Raw genomic sequence first — 15,442 nt, forward strand, 5'->3', positions numbered from 1 at the left:
TCTTTGAGGACTAGTTAGGAAATAACAAGGGACCATGAAAATTATGTAAGCTTACCTGTCACTACTTGATACTTGACTGTTTGCAGAAAAGAGGCTGCTTGACTAATGATTGTTCTGGATAATTTTTTTTTTAAACCTTGACTTTTAGTTGTCATTTACTTCGGTGGACGGAGGGAAGGAGAGAGTTGGAATTGGGCCTGGGTCCTTAGTACTAGATTGGCAAGACATATTGGCTATTTGGAGCTCCTCCTCAAATTGATGTTTGTGAACCCACCTGAGCTGCCAGAGCAAACCACTAAAGCTCTACCTGTGAGGTGAGTTGGTCCCTTTGACAGAAGTAACTTTTAATAAAATGAAGCAAATGAAAGTTGATAATGCATCTTTTCTCATGTTTTTTTAAGAGACCAAAAAAAAACATTGGTCCTTTAAACTTTTTTAATGTGAGAAATAAAACAAACATGCCCTGGTCAAATACACGTGGAAAACTCTTCATATTATGTCTCCCTCTTGTACATTACAGGATCAGAGACACCTTTTCATAAAAAATTATATTTAACTTTGATTTGCCAAATTTTATTTGAGTGAAGCCCCACATTCCCCCCTTATGATACTTGTTACCATCCTTTGGACAAATCAGTAAAGAGTACTGGGTCTAGGATGGAGTCCTGGAACTTCTTGACATCAGGGTGTGGCCTTGGCAACTCAGCATGTGCTCCGAGCTGTTCTTTCCTCACCTGTGGATATGTATTTATCCACTCCTCTAAAGTTATCATCATATCAAATGATATCATTATTATCAGGTATGATAATAATGGGACGGTATGAGCAAACAGTTCAGAAAAGATGAGAAACTTGTAAGTCAAAGAGTAAAGGCAATCTGGAGGGCCCCAGAGGAAAGTAAAATGGAAAAAAAGGTTAAAGAACTGAAAGCAAAAGGAATTCAACAGAAATTAGTAAAATAATTAAATATGCAAAGATTAAGAATTTAGAAATTATTGTAAGATAAAATATGTGTAAATTAAGCTGAAAGTGAATGGACCAAACCTGGTAAGACATCAGAACTATGAGAGGAAGATAAAAATAAAACAGGTAAATAAATGGTATATAGGATTAAATGTTAAGAAAAGGATTTAAAATGAGAAGTTAAGATGAAAAACATAAAAAGAAAATATACAGAGTAGAATAAAAAAAGTTGGGGAAGATATTTTTACATAAATTAAAAGCATTTAAAATTAATGAGATCATTATCTTTTAAAAAGTTAGAATAACTAAAATAGCATTAATTTAATTAAGACCAGGCATACACAGAGTACACTGTGATCCTGGATTGTATTTTAAAAGCAATGCCTGTTTATGGGATTAAGATGGGAATTTAGCAGTAGAAAGGAATAAAGGAACTAATGCAGAAGTAATACCCATTCAGAGGCTCAAAATGCAAATAATTCAGTTATTTCACAGAACAACTAGAAAAAGAATATAACTTCTTTCTCAACCCGTGGTAGATGAGTAAGCTTTAAATAGGACATTCTGAAGCTTGAGTTTTTAAATGACATCAAGTTCTTAATTACTATACTATTTTCTCAAGGTTCTATTCTCTTCAGTTGGTGTTTACGAAATGTTCTTTGTGTGGCTCTTTCCGACTGATGCGGGGCGCCACTGTTGAATTGTTGTGTCATGAGGTCTGGGGAGATGTCTGGCTCCTTTGTCTAGGTTCTGTCATAACCTTTTCCCTTTTCTGCTTTTAGTCAGAATTGCTTCATATAACTCTACTAATTTAACTTTTGTTACTGTCTTTTCCTAAGAAAAGAATATAAGCTGTTAGAAATGGAAGATACCTAATTACAAATAGAATTTTAAAAACAATGTTTTGACAGAGACATTAAGGAAACAGGAGCTACATGATAGACATAATATATGTTGAAACTGTTTCTTTAGGTAGCGGCATAACATTTTCTTTCCCCTTTCCCCAAGGTTTTTGTTTACAGATTATAATAGACTGTCCAGCGTAGGTGGGGAAACTTCAATGGCTGAAATGATCGCCACCCTCTCGGATGCTTGTGAAAGAGAGTTTGGCTTTTTGGCAACCAGGCTTTTCCGAGTGTTCAAGACTGAAGATACGCAGGGTAGGACCTTCTTCTGTTCTTACTGTATATGGAGTGGTTGAGTATGGGATGGACAAAATGCATGGAAACATGAACAGCAGGTTCGTCATATGCTGTCACTGTAATGATTGTGGTTTTCTGGATGCTTGAGATGTTAAAACCATTTGTCGTGTTTTACAGGTAAAAAGAAATGGAAAAAAACGTGTTGTCTCCCATCTTTTGTCATCTTCCTTTTCATCTTTGGCTGCATTATTGCTGCGATTACTCTTCTGGCTATATTCAGAGTTGACCCGAAGCATATGACAGTAAATGCTGTCCTCATATCAATTGCGTCCATAGTGGGGTTGGCGTTTGTGCTGAACTGTCGAACATGGTGGCAGGTGCTGGACTCACTTCTGAATTCTCAAAGGAAACGCCTCCATAATGCTGCCTCCAAACTGCACAAACTGAAAAGTGAAGGATTCATGAAAGTAAGCACACTTTGCTTATTAGAAAATAATTCTGGGGATTCTCTGGCGGTCCAGTGGTTAGGACTCTGCTTTCACTACCAAGGGCCCAGGTTTGATCCCTGGTCAGGGAACGAAGATCCCAAAAGCTGTGTGGTGCAACCAAAATACAAAAAAAAGAAAATAGTCCTAATGTGAATATGCTCCCATGATCATCATCACTGGGGCTTTTAGGGAGTCTATTTTCTAACTGTTAGAGAATTGCACTTGTTTTTAGTTTTAATCCATATTTTTCCTATGAAAAATGCATGTGTAGTGTGGAAAAAGTTTTAACAGTTACGTCTTTTTATAAAATCGATTTTTATAAGATCCTCATAGAGTTAACTATAGCTTCAGTACTTTGGCCCCCAGATGCGAAGAGCCAATTCATTGGAAAACAGCCTGGTGCTGGGAAAGATTGAAGGCAAAGGAGAAGGAGACGGCAGAGGATGAGATGGTTAGATAGCATCACCAACTCAATGGATATGAATTTGAGCAAACTTGAGGAGATAGTGGAAGACAGAGGAGCCTGGTGTACTGCAGTCCGTGGGGTCACAAAGAATCAGACGCAATTTAGCAGCTAAACAGCAACAGCAAAGAATTAGCAGATTATCCCTCAGGTGGTAGTTATTACCTAATAGTTTAGGTTGCTCTGCAGCCTGGTAGAGTAGACAAATGGAACCACCAAAACGTACAAGATAGGAATGTACTTTTTAGAGTAAAAAAGGACTTTATACAATTATCTACAGCCCTTTCCTTTGATCAAGGTCACATGCCATCAGGAAGCCAGTTGTGATGTGGCATGTAGACCATTTGGATTTGCATTCTGATCTGTCTTCTGACCTTCAGAGCATGTGATCTTGGCATGTAAGTCACTTCAGCCAAGTTTGTCCTTTTAAATGGATATGACGTTGTCTACCTCTTTGTAAGAAATGCTTTAATTTAGATGAAGGCACTTTGTAAAGGGTGACACATTCACTACAGTTCTACTAAGTGGAACCACAGCTGGCAGCAAGCACTTTGGGTTTCTTTTCTCCTAGCAGGCGACTTTCAGGCTCTTTAAGAGAGGTACTTAAGTTTCTTGTATCTTTAACGCAGTGTATCCTTTCTTTTGCACAGGTTCTTAAGTGTGAAGTGGAATTGATGGCCAGGATGGCAAAAACCATTGACAGCTTCACTCAGAATCAGACAAGGCTGGTGGTTATCATCGATGGGTTAGATGCCTGTGAGCAGGACAAAGTACTCCAGATGCTGGACACTGTACGTCTTAACCGTCTTGAAACTTTTAACTGTCAGATATGTGGCAGCTGAGAGGAACAGACAGCTTCATGAATATCTCAAGTGGAATTTGAATGCTATTTTTTCTTTTATAGAAACAACTGTGTGTTTTATGCAGAAACAGCAGAAGTTTCATTCCAAGCAGATTTAACCAGTTTTAGGTTAATGGCAGTGTGAGGGGAAATGTGAGTAGGGGGGGTCTCTAAAGTCCAGGGTGTGACTCCAGTGTTTCTCTACAGATGGCTATGGTTAGAATATAGATAGGAGTGGGGAAACCACAGAATTTGTGGAGTTTTTGTTAAAAAGTAAGAAAGGTTCGTGGCTTTCTGTAAGGTCTGGTATAAGCAGCGGTGTGTGCCTGTGGTCAGAGACTAGTGTGTGCAGTTCACCGTGTCTGCTTGTATTTCTCATGTGTGTGGATCTTACTAGACCAGTGTGTGCAGTGCACCGTGTCTGCTCAGGAGTACTTCATGAGTGTTTCTCATGTGTGTTGCTCTTACAGTGCATCATGTCTGCTCATGAGTATTTCATGAGTATTTCTCATGTTTGTGGATCTTCTTACGTAGATCTGAGTGTCTCAAAGTAGGACAGGACTAGTTGTTTTCTTCAGAGATTCTATCACTGTCAAATGTTAAATTGTCAAGTGGTGAAAAACCAGATTGAAACTTCAGTAAAATTTGTTTTCACATAGAATAACATTTGAATGAAAAGGAAATGCTATTTTTAAAATGTAGTCACAAAGGCTAACACAGATTTTGAAGAGAGGTTTTATTACTTTGGATAATTTTTTTTATTGTGATTATACATTTCTTCTACCACAGGTCCGAGTTCTGTTTTCAAAAGGCCCATTCATTGCCATTTTTGCAAGTGATCCACATATTATCATAAAGGCAATTAATCAGAACCTCAATAGTGTGCTTCGTGACTCAAACATCAATGGACATGACTATATGCGCAATATAGTTCATCTGCCCGTTTTCCTCAACAGTCGGGGACTAAGCAGTGCAAGAAAATTTCTTGTAACTTCAGCAACTAATGGAGATGTTCCATGCTCGGATAATGCAGGTAAAGATCAAGTTCCTCGGGTACTTTGGGTTTGAAGTGGTTCCATAGTTTTTCATTTTGCATCTCCTCTTACCTTGGAAAGTATTGTTCAAATTTCACAACTCTTTAAGTATCATTTACAGCAGAGTTTCAGGACAAATGGTGCTTTCTTGATAAACTCTTTTAGGGATGCAGGAAGATGCTGACAGAAGAGTTTCACAAAACAGCCTTGGAGAGATGACAAAACTTGGTAGCAAGACGGCCCTCAATAGACGGGTAAGATAGTGTATGTTTTGAGCCATTTGTTTGTATTGCTGTTGTTTACGTAAAACCAAGGTAAGGCCACTTATTTATTTTATAAATACTGCATTGAGCTCATAAAGTATATTTTATCATTGGTGGTTTTTCAGGGAATGTCTGAACCTAGAGCCATAATAACTATAAATTATATAGGAGTGCCCGGTCTCTCCCAGCCTGCTCTCAGCCCAGGTCCCACTCCAGACCAGTTGAATCAGAACCTCTGAGAGTGAGATTTGAAAGCTGCCCAGGTGATGTCACTGGGGGCAGAGAACCGTTGGGTTCATCCCAGGTCAGGTTGTGCTTGTCCCAGGGGCCATTGTCAGCACAGCTGTAAGGGGGAGAGGCTTGTGGTGTGGGAACCAGTCTTTGCTGTGTTGTCCTGTTGGCTGACCTCCTGCCCTAATATTTGTGAGGTGTGCGCTCTTTTTTTCTATCCCCACGTAGTGACCTTGTGTGCCTTTCCCAGTCTGTTGGTTGTCTCCTGGGAGACACTAGTTTCCCTGCCCTGTCCTATCCTAGGAGCCTTTTGTAAAGAACTGGGGCTATTATAAGACAGGAGATATACCTTTGCAGGTAAGTGATGGTAACAATGCTGCTTATGGATGGCGAGCTTGGGCTAGCATTGGTGATATTTTCCACTACCCGCCCTGCCCCACCCTGCCCCCCCAGTTTGCAAATCTTTAATTGGGACATTTTACATTTTAAAAACTGTATTCAGGTATTTTGATTTTATGCCTTTACCATGTATAAGTATGGATGCAGAAATACTATTATGAAGGATAATTGACAACTAAATTAAGAGCGGGGTATGAGTTGCCATTTAGAATTTCTGTCCTGGGAGCGTGGACCCTTGGGTTCCCCTGTCTTGTGACCTTAGATGAGAACCACCCTCGTTGTGCCTGCTTCTCCTAATTGGATGGGATCCCCGCCCAGTAGAGAGCCTTTCATTCTTACTAGACATGAGGATACAGCCCCTGTGCCCTTTTGGTAACTGTCACGTTTGAAAATAACCTAAAAATCAAAATGCTGAATCCTTAAATCTGGGCAAGGGGTTATTTGCTTTATTATCAGAGTTCCTATAGATACTGAGCTCCCATAAGAGTTTGAATTGAATTTTCTTTATACAGTTCAGCTTATTTATAATTTTCAAGGCATTGAGCTTTCTCTGATTGTACAACTATAAATCAGGTACACCAAAAGCTAAACTAGAGTCTCTGATGCATTTGCTGGAAATACTTACTTTAGAGTTCAGTATATATTCTACTTCAGGGAGTAGTAAAAATACTTTTTGTTACTATTTCATCTTCCTCTTTGACTGAAATTTTGGATTGTTTTTGTTGTTGACATAGACATGTATTAACTTCTCAAAAGAGCCTCAAGCTCTCAGGGTTGAAGTGAGGGCTCACGCTCACTGATGCTACCCCGTTTCAGGACACTTACCGAAGAAGGCAGATGCAGCGCACGATAACTCGGCAGATGTCCTTCGACCTCACAAAACTGCTGGTTACAGAGGACTGGTTCAGTGACATAAGCCCGCAGACCATGAGGAGACTGCTCAACATTGTTTCTGTGACAGGTGGGTTTCCTTGTCTTAATGTTGTGTGGTAGACAGTAAGGTGCAACATCAACAGAGCAATTCCCTTCCAGAAACAAAAGGATGGACTGTGTTTATAGGTTTATACCACCGAACACCAGTTTTATTTTGCATTGTGTGTCTAATAAAACCAGTGTTGGTTTCGATAGTGAAAATCGACTGTCAGTTGTCTACTGTTATTTTAAAATTTGATGATTTAAAAATTTCACCTCAGGTTTAATTTTTCTCTTTGTATAAAAATAATTTTATGCTAATTTGTATAACTATAATTAATTTATAATTGAAAATGTTGAAGTTCATATTTTTACATGCTGCTATTCTGCTTTAATTTTCAAATTACATTTTTTTTCCTTTTTTTTAATGTGTTAAATGATATACACATAAAATTTACCATCTTAACCAGGGTCCATTTGGGTGGTATTAAATACTTTCACTATTTGTGTAACCTTCACCACCATCCATCTCCATAATGCGTTTCATCCCATTAAACTGAAACTCTATGCTCATCCCCCTGGTCCTTTCCTAGCAGCCATATAGATATTAGGTGTGAATTTGTAGTGTAAGTTAAGTGGCAAATTAAAAAACAGTGGAAGTTGGTTATTTGTGAATATACAGAGTGGTTGGCTTAACATAACGTTACATACCTATTAATTCTAAAATGTTTTTGTATTCTTTAAAGGACGATTACTGAGAGCCAATCAGATAAGTTTCAACTGGGATAGGCTTGCTAGCTGGATCAACCTAACTGAGCAGTGGCCGTACAGAACTTCATGGCTCATATTGTATTTGGAAGAGACCGAAGGTATCCCAGATCAAATGACATTAAAAACCATCTATGAAAGGTACTTTATCTGACCTTTTTATATTTAAATTTGTTTTAAATTGAGTTGACTCTTAAGAAAAAATGCATACAAAGCAAAATGAATGCAAAATAATATGTATAAAATGTAGAGTTCTGAGGTTAATCATTTTCATTAGTAATTCTTCCATTATAATTTCAGAGTTGTGTTAGCACAGGTATATATCCCATCATGTAAAATTTACAGCTTTATTTGGATAGAGTCTTTCTTGTGTAACATATATGGTAAAAGATGTTTAATAGTCCTATTAAATTTATGTATTTAAATATACAAAAGGCAAACCTTAAAACATCGTTTATCGTCCATTTTATTTTTTATTCTAAGTGTCTTGATAGAATATTGAGGAGGTCACATTTTGCAAATCATTAGTGCAAGTGTTTTCACAGCTTTGTATCTGGAGGACCTGGGGAACTGTGAATACGGGCTGGTAAACGTGCTTTGCACTAACCAGTAAAGGAATTTATTCTTTTATAGTCATTTGAAGTACTTTTAAAATCTACTTCTGATAAATTGATTCAGTTTTTTCTGGGAAAACACGCAGTTAAGGCTCAGTGTAGTGTCAAGTATGTCAGGTTTTAAGAGTACCACTTTCTTGTCAAATTCACAAACAAAATTATAATCCTCTTTGTTTACCAGAATACTTAATACCTTTATAGCTTTCAATTACAACTCTAAATAAAAGTATCTCTTAGGAAAAAATGCAATTCAAGGGAGCTATGCAATTGTATAAAACTTAGTATAATTGAAGCATTATATTGAACATGTAAATGAAATAGTAAACCTGACCAACCATTCAGTGTAGAGTTTCTATATTAAACTTTTAAGATTGTAAATAGTTTATCCTTGAGTATTATCAGCATATGGTTTTCATTATTTTCCAATCCCCATTTTTCATGTACATGTTTTATCTAATATTTTAAGGTAAATAACTGATTTTAGAATACAGAGGATGGTTGTAGTATTTGTCTACACACTTGAGCTCTTGAGGTTATATGTTCAATTTTTGCGACATTAATCATTATAAACTGGGCTGTGTGAAATAGGTGTTCCAGTAGATGGCAGTGGTCCACAGCTGCCAGGGGCCTGCAGAGCAGTGTTACTGGATGCATCTGCTCTTTGATATCTTAGAACTCCTCTTTTTATTATGAGATACATGATTGGTTTTTTTCCTTGGTTGTGTAGTAGACTGTTGTTTTGTTTCATGAATAAACATTTGCATCGTAACAGGTGCTGCATAATGAATATTTGCTGGGTGAGCACAGTTTTAGGTTTTGGTGCAGAACAGGACTCAGGTCAATCCCTTCACCTTCATATAATTGAACGTGATGCCTAGAAGTTTCCTGTGTCTCAGGAGTACAAAAACATTGACAGTGTTTCACGTTCTAAGGGCTGTGTGCTTAGAGTTCAGCCCTTGGCCCCATGTGTGCTCTGTGAAGAGGGTGAGACTTGGTGAGAAAGTCTGTGTCCTCAGGAAATAGAAGCAGGAGAGATGTAAAAATATCAAAAGGTTTTTAAAACTCTCAGAAAAATTCATGATTCAGTTTAATCAAAAAAAGTTTATTAAGTATCTGCTGGGCCCTGCTGCCAGTACTGGAGATACAATGGTGAACAAGTAATTATGTATTTACTTTTTCACCCAGCAATCCCACTGTGGAAATTTACTCTAAACACACACCTCCACAGTGATAAAATACTTATACATTATTGTGACCTTATTTATTTATTATGTTATTTATTGTGACCTTATCTGTAGCACCGTAACTTAACTGCATGTTTTTAGAAACATTAGTTGAATAAATAATGGCACATCTACCATAATAGAGTGTTTTGTAGCTGTAGAAAATGAGAAAAAAACTATGATTTGATATGGAGAAATTTTAAGGATACATTAGTAAGTGAAAACTGCAAAATGTGAGAGTATATAACATGCTCTGTTTGTATAAGAAAGAAGGGGGAGTAAGGATATCTACATATAAATATGTAAATATGTATTATTTTTTGTGAAAAAATAAAACAACCTACAGGAAGGAAAAAACAAACTAATAAAAACGTTTACCCGAAGAGGATGCTTAGATGGGGAATGAGATGTACTCTGAATATGTATTTTTATATGGTTTACCTTTCATATATTAAAAAAACTAATTCAAAAAGGATAGAAAAAAGCAAACCCTAATATTGAATATAAACAGGAAGAATTGATGCTAATGACATATGAAATTGATAGTATAACCACACAGAAAAATATTAATACAAACACCTTGGAACTCAGTTTTCTCTTGACTCTTTATTCTTAGTAGAATATACTGAGGACAAAATTAGCTACAACGAAATCTTGAACTTAGTAGGTTTATTGTTGCTAATCGTATTATTATACTCCTGAAGTCCTTTTGCATGTATTGTAAGATAGAGTAAATGAATGAATAAATTGCTATTCTTGGAAGCCAGTGTTTTCTCTTTGGGAGAAGGGAATACCAATATTGAATGGAAAAAATCAGGAAGAGCACTGTGGTATTAGATTGGATTTTGTTGTTGTTAGGTCGCTAGGTCGTGTCTGACTCTGTGACCTCATGGACTGCAGTGCACCAGGCTTCCCTGTCCATTATCTCCTGTAGTTTGCTCAGATTCATGTCCATTGAGTTGGCGATGCTATCCAACCATCTCACCCTCTGTCGCCCCCTTTTTTTTTTTGCCTTCAGTCTTTCCCAGCATCAAGGTCTTTTCCAGTGAGTCGGCTCTTCACACGAGGCGGCCAGAGTATTGAAGCTTCAGCTTCAGCATTAGTCTTTCCATTGAATATTCAGGGTTGATTTCCTTTAGGATTGACTGGTTTGATCTCCTTGCAGTTCAAGGGGACTTGAAGACTCTTCTCCAGCCTCACTGTTCATGAGATTTCCCAGGCAAGAATATTGGAATGGGTTGCCATTTCCTTCCTCCAGGGGATCTTCCTGATCCAGGGATTGAACCCAGGTTGCCTGTGTCTCCTGCACTGCAGGCAGATTCTTTACCTGCTGAGCCATCTGGAAAGCAGATTGGATTTGGAAATGTTAAATTATTAGCTGATAATTTAAAATGAGATTTTCCCTTGCTTTGCCCAGTGAAAGGGAGCAAAAATATCCCCAAACTGTGAGCCCACCTGGAGCTGGACTCCTTGGAGAAATGGCTAATTCCAGGTCAGAGGCAGGGAAAGCTCAAGGGGAGTCTGCATTTTTGTGCCAGAAACCAAGGAAGGATGTGTTTGAGGACAGCCCAGTTTGCACAGATAGCCACAGGATGTAGTCTGAAGGAGCACCTTTCAAACTTGGGCCCATTTTCACAAAGGAAAATGATAGTAATGGGTTATAACATGTCAACAAAAAAAATCCATGAGTCCATAGTAATGCTTAGAAGAGAGAAAACAAGGACTAATTCTTTGTTTTAGAATGCCAGCTAATAAATGTAGAAGGAATGAGTGAAATTTAAAAATTATTATTTTTTAATCCCCAATATAATCATCGATTCAAGCAAGGATCATCAGTGGTTGCAAAAACTACTGGGGGGAAGTTGTTGGGGAACACAAGGCACACGTGATCTCAAAGTGTCACTCCCCAGATAATGTGCAACCACAGAAGAAATGACCTTGCTGGGAGAGACTTGTCGCCAGTTTTAATCAAATAGTCAAGTCTGACATCTAATGGGAGGCATAGCATTGTGTTGTTGTTTAGTCGCTAAGTTGTGTTTGACTCTTCGCAACCCCATGGACTGCAGCACGCCAGGCTTCCCTGTCCTTCACCATCTCCTGGAGTTTGCGCAGATTCATGTTCATTGAGTCAGTGATGCTATCTAACCATCCCATTCTCTGCCACCCTCTTCTCGTCTTGCCTTTGATCTTTCCCAGCGTCAGGCTCATATGACTCTAGATAAAATGCGGTAGAAGGTACCACATCACCTATGTGCTCTTGTTGCCAGCTGTGTTTTACTGTGATCCTAATTATTAGGAAACGGCCAGATGAATCTTGAGATGTGGAACACGCTACAAGGCAACTGGCTTAGGTTCCATATTGGCCACTGAGGGAGACTGAAGAGATCCCACAGCCCAAATGCAGCGTGTGAGCTGTGATTGGAATCTGTCATAAGAGTAGAGCACTGAAGGGCATTTTGTGGGCAGTTGGGGAATTTGAGTCTTTGAGTTAATGTTAATATCCTTCAGTATGCTAAGGGTGTTTGGGGGACATTCATGGTGAAATATTTAGGTGTGAAATACACTTTCAAATGGTTTGGCAAAAGAAAATATGTATGTGTGTGTAGATGAAGTACCTGGCTCTTATTAAAAAATTTTCCTCTTCCCATGCCTTTTCTCCACAGTGACTGTTCAGTGAATGTTGCTTTGTTAACATTTTTACTTAGGGACATAATTTGAAGTAAATGAATCTAGGAGCTGTATTCCTTAGTGCACTCCTGTGATTTTAGTAACCTTTTCACACTTGGCAAATTGAAAATCATTTTGTATCTATACATGGCTCTTTTGAAAGCTCTAAGGAAAAAAACCTACTATTTTGTTCTGTGGTGGCAGAATGAATCACAAACCACACTTTATTCACTGGTTGATTCTAATGTCAGAATAAGCCAGTACCTCTAAAGGTATGGAGCAAGCGGGTACAAAAGGTGCGGTTTTCATTAGTGTGCCCATCCTAGTTAATTTTCTTCATGTGATGTGTGTTTAGTGTGGGTCTTTACTGTAGGTTAGGGCTCACATTGTGTCCTTTGTGCTTTTATGTGTTCCAGGGGCTGCCTGAGGAGGTAGGGTAGAGGGACAAACATGCAAAGCATCTAATGCCCTTGAGGAACTTAAAGGCACTTATCTACACACATACGTACCCTTTTCTTTTGCCAAACCATCTGAAAGTGTATTTCACACCTAAATACTTCAGCATTCCCAAAGACACCATTACCACACACCACACACACACACGTTTTTTTCCTAAACCATTAGAGGGTAAATTATATGCAACATATCTTTTGTCCCTCATCACTCAAGTAGATGAGGAATATATATTCTGATTGAAAGTAAAATGTACACATTTGGGAATGACTGGAATAAAGTAAAAATGTGATGGCTCAAACAATTAGCCAATTAACAAGTTTTATCAATAATGGGCTGAAACACTGCTTTCTGGATGATAGAAAGCTTTTCAGGCTAAAACTAAGGTTCTTTGCTAATAGACCTTTTAAAAGGTCTAATTACTTTAGACCTTTTAAATTAAAACTTTCACACTAATTTCCAGCACTTGAGCCTTAGCTTACTTGCCTTCCTAATGTTCGAGGAAGTTCTCAGAAATTTACATTTTAATTAGTTAAAATATATCATACAGACAAAAGAAAATATATTATCACCTGTAGTTCAAAGATAATGGTAAAATTTCGCCCTGTTTATTAAATAGAACATTTGTCAAAGAAAAGTTTTGGGGGAAAGTGTATTTTTAATCATAAAAATAGTGTGGAGTGAATTTTTGTAATGAGAATATGCTATGCCTGTAAATATAGACTATTGTATATTGGAGGTATAATGAGGTAATGAGAACTTTGCTTTGCAATTAAGTTAATCTATTATTTTAGACTTCATCTCTTGGTGGGCCTGCCATCCGTGAATGGGTAGAATGCAGGGTGACTTTGAGATGTGTGCCTTTTTTTTTTTTTTTAAAGAAATGACTGTGTGCTATATGCCTGCAGATACTTACAAATACTGTTTTGTAGCTATTCTAAGGGAAAGAAAAAGACAATTTAGTAAGAATCTTTGAGAGTTCAGTAAGGAATTGACTTACGATGATCTCAAATGAAAAACTGTAGGGAGACAGTTTGATCAGTATATCAAAAAATCATATTGGAATATGTTAGAATAACTCAGATGACTGTTCTAGTTAACCATGGTTGAGTTCTTTGATGCTATTGCTTGTCATTTGAATAATAAAATGTTTTATTTATGGCAGACAGAAAGCAGCAGTATATAATTGATATTCATTTATTTTATTAAATCTGATTTGGTAAAAACAATCAGAAAATAGTATTTTTAACACTAGTAGTAAAATTTTTTTAATCCATAAAAAGCCTCATTTATTTTTATAGCAATCTGATGACACATCTGCTTGCTTTATTCAGCTGAAAAAGAAAATGTTGGTTCTTGGTGTTTGGTAAAATTGCTTTGTTAAATTATTTTCTAAATTGTTCAACTTTTAACAAATGACATTTGATACTAACACTGGAAAGCAATTTCAGCTAATTAAGTAGATCCCTCTATAAACCATTGGAACATTAAGATGACATACTGTTCATTCAAGATTATTTTAATTGGTACAATTATTGTAATTTTCTTGCAATTATGTGTTGAGCTAAAAGCTTTTGTCTAGATCATTTGAGGGGTTTTTTTTTGTTAACATACATTTAGTAAGAAGAAAAGGAGTAAAATAAAAACTGTAGATAAAGATTTTCTGTCTACTTTTATTGCAGAGTTTTAGACCCCATTGAGATATTTTAGTATAAAACTTTATTTCTGGTATTTTTTAGTATTAAGCATTTTAAGCAATGATAGAGGTTTTTGAAAGATCAATTTAAGTAGCTTCCATGAAGGTATTGATTCAAATGTCTGTTTTGACGCTGCTCAACCAGTCTTTTACTTAGAATGATGTGGTCAGAATTAGGCTTGTGGTAAGGATAATGTTGTACTTTGTTTTGGTACTTGATTTTTTTAGAGCAATTGAGTTTTGAGAGAGCTTCAGAATGGTAGCCATTTCCATTTCCCTAAAATAGCTATTTGCTGAGTAGACACTATAGACATCTAATTTATAAAATTCATCTAAAGTTCAGTATATTTAAACTGTTCAAGGAGTAGTGTTTCTGTACTTACAACATTTTTCATAATAAAACATCATGTTGGATGATACTCAGCCAAACTTTTCATAAGCTTAGTTTTATCACTTCTAGCTACTTCACGCCTCTCTGCGCTCTAACTACCTTCCTCTTTCCTTCAAGTTCTGGGTCATTACTGATACCCCTCCCCACCCCATCAAGTGGCCTAGATTATGCACAGGCTTGTTTCCTTTGCATGTGGACGGAAGTTATGAATCTGAATAACGTAAAGAATTGGACACTAGATACTAGCTTAGATTTGTAAGGAAATTGTCTTACTTGTGGTATGAAGTTCATTCTTGTACTGATGATTTTTTCCTTAATTTAGGTTTGAGATACTGTAAATATTTATTCCCAATACTGTTTCATGCATGCCCTTTTATTGTTTTTTGTAAGTAGTTGAGAATCCTAATGAAATTCTGTATTCTTGATATGTGTTGGTGTTGTCATCATTCCACAGTTAATAATTTACTATCTTGTGTGTAATTGTAATTTCCATTTTTATTCCCAGAACATTCTTGCCCTTAATGTATATATAATGTAAACACTTTTTTCAGGCGTTCAGTACTTTATCAATATCTTTATTGGCTCAGATGGTAAAGCATCTGCCTGCAATGTGGGAGACCGGGGTTTGATCCCTGGGTTAGGAAGATCCCCTGGAGAAGAAAATGGCAACTCCAGTACTCTTGCCTGGAAAATTCCATGGACGGAGGAGCCTGGTAGGATACAGTCTATGGGGTCGCAACGAGTTGGACATGACTGAGCAACTTCACTATTTCTTTTCTACTTTCTTGTTTATCTTTAAAAGAAAAAACCCTCATCAAATTCTTTGCAAGCTCATGAAATAATTCTCCATATAGAAAAGGAAACTAAGCAGGTTTGTGTTGAAAAAAAAGATTG

The 15,442-nt window shown here is 37.1% G+C and overlaps 1 protein-coding gene across 21 annotated transcripts in view; it reads left to right on the forward strand.

Moving 5' to 3' along the window:
• The window catches only part of KIDINS220 (kinase D interacting substrate 220), a 96,137-nt gene that overhangs the window by 38,179 nt on the left and 42,516 nt on the right, over positions 1–15,442 (forward strand). For all 21 annotated transcript variants that reach the window (XM_006073810.4, XM_006073811.4, XM_044926282.2 and 18 more), the window contains 8 exons: positions 149–314; positions 1,972–2,123; positions 2,283–2,572; positions 3,707–3,847; positions 4,687–4,930; positions 5,097–5,185; positions 6,641–6,785; positions 7,483–7,645. In XM_006073810.4, coding sequence (XP_006073872.1) covers positions 149–314; positions 1,972–2,123; positions 2,283–2,572; positions 3,707–3,847; positions 4,687–4,930; positions 5,097–5,185; positions 6,641–6,785; positions 7,483–7,645 — 1,390 coding nt within the window. The remainder of the gene's footprint in view (positions 1–148; positions 315–1,971; positions 2,124–2,282; positions 2,573–3,706; positions 3,848–4,686; positions 4,931–5,096; positions 5,186–6,640; positions 6,786–7,482; positions 7,646–15,442) is intronic.

This window comes from Bubalus bubalis, chromosome 12 (genome assembly GCF_019923935.1).
Source record: "Bubalus bubalis isolate 160015118507 breed Murrah chromosome 12, NDDB_SH_1, whole genome shotgun sequence".
Taxonomy (NCBI): Eukaryota; Metazoa; Chordata; class Mammalia; order Artiodactyla; family Bovidae; genus Bubalus; species Bubalus bubalis.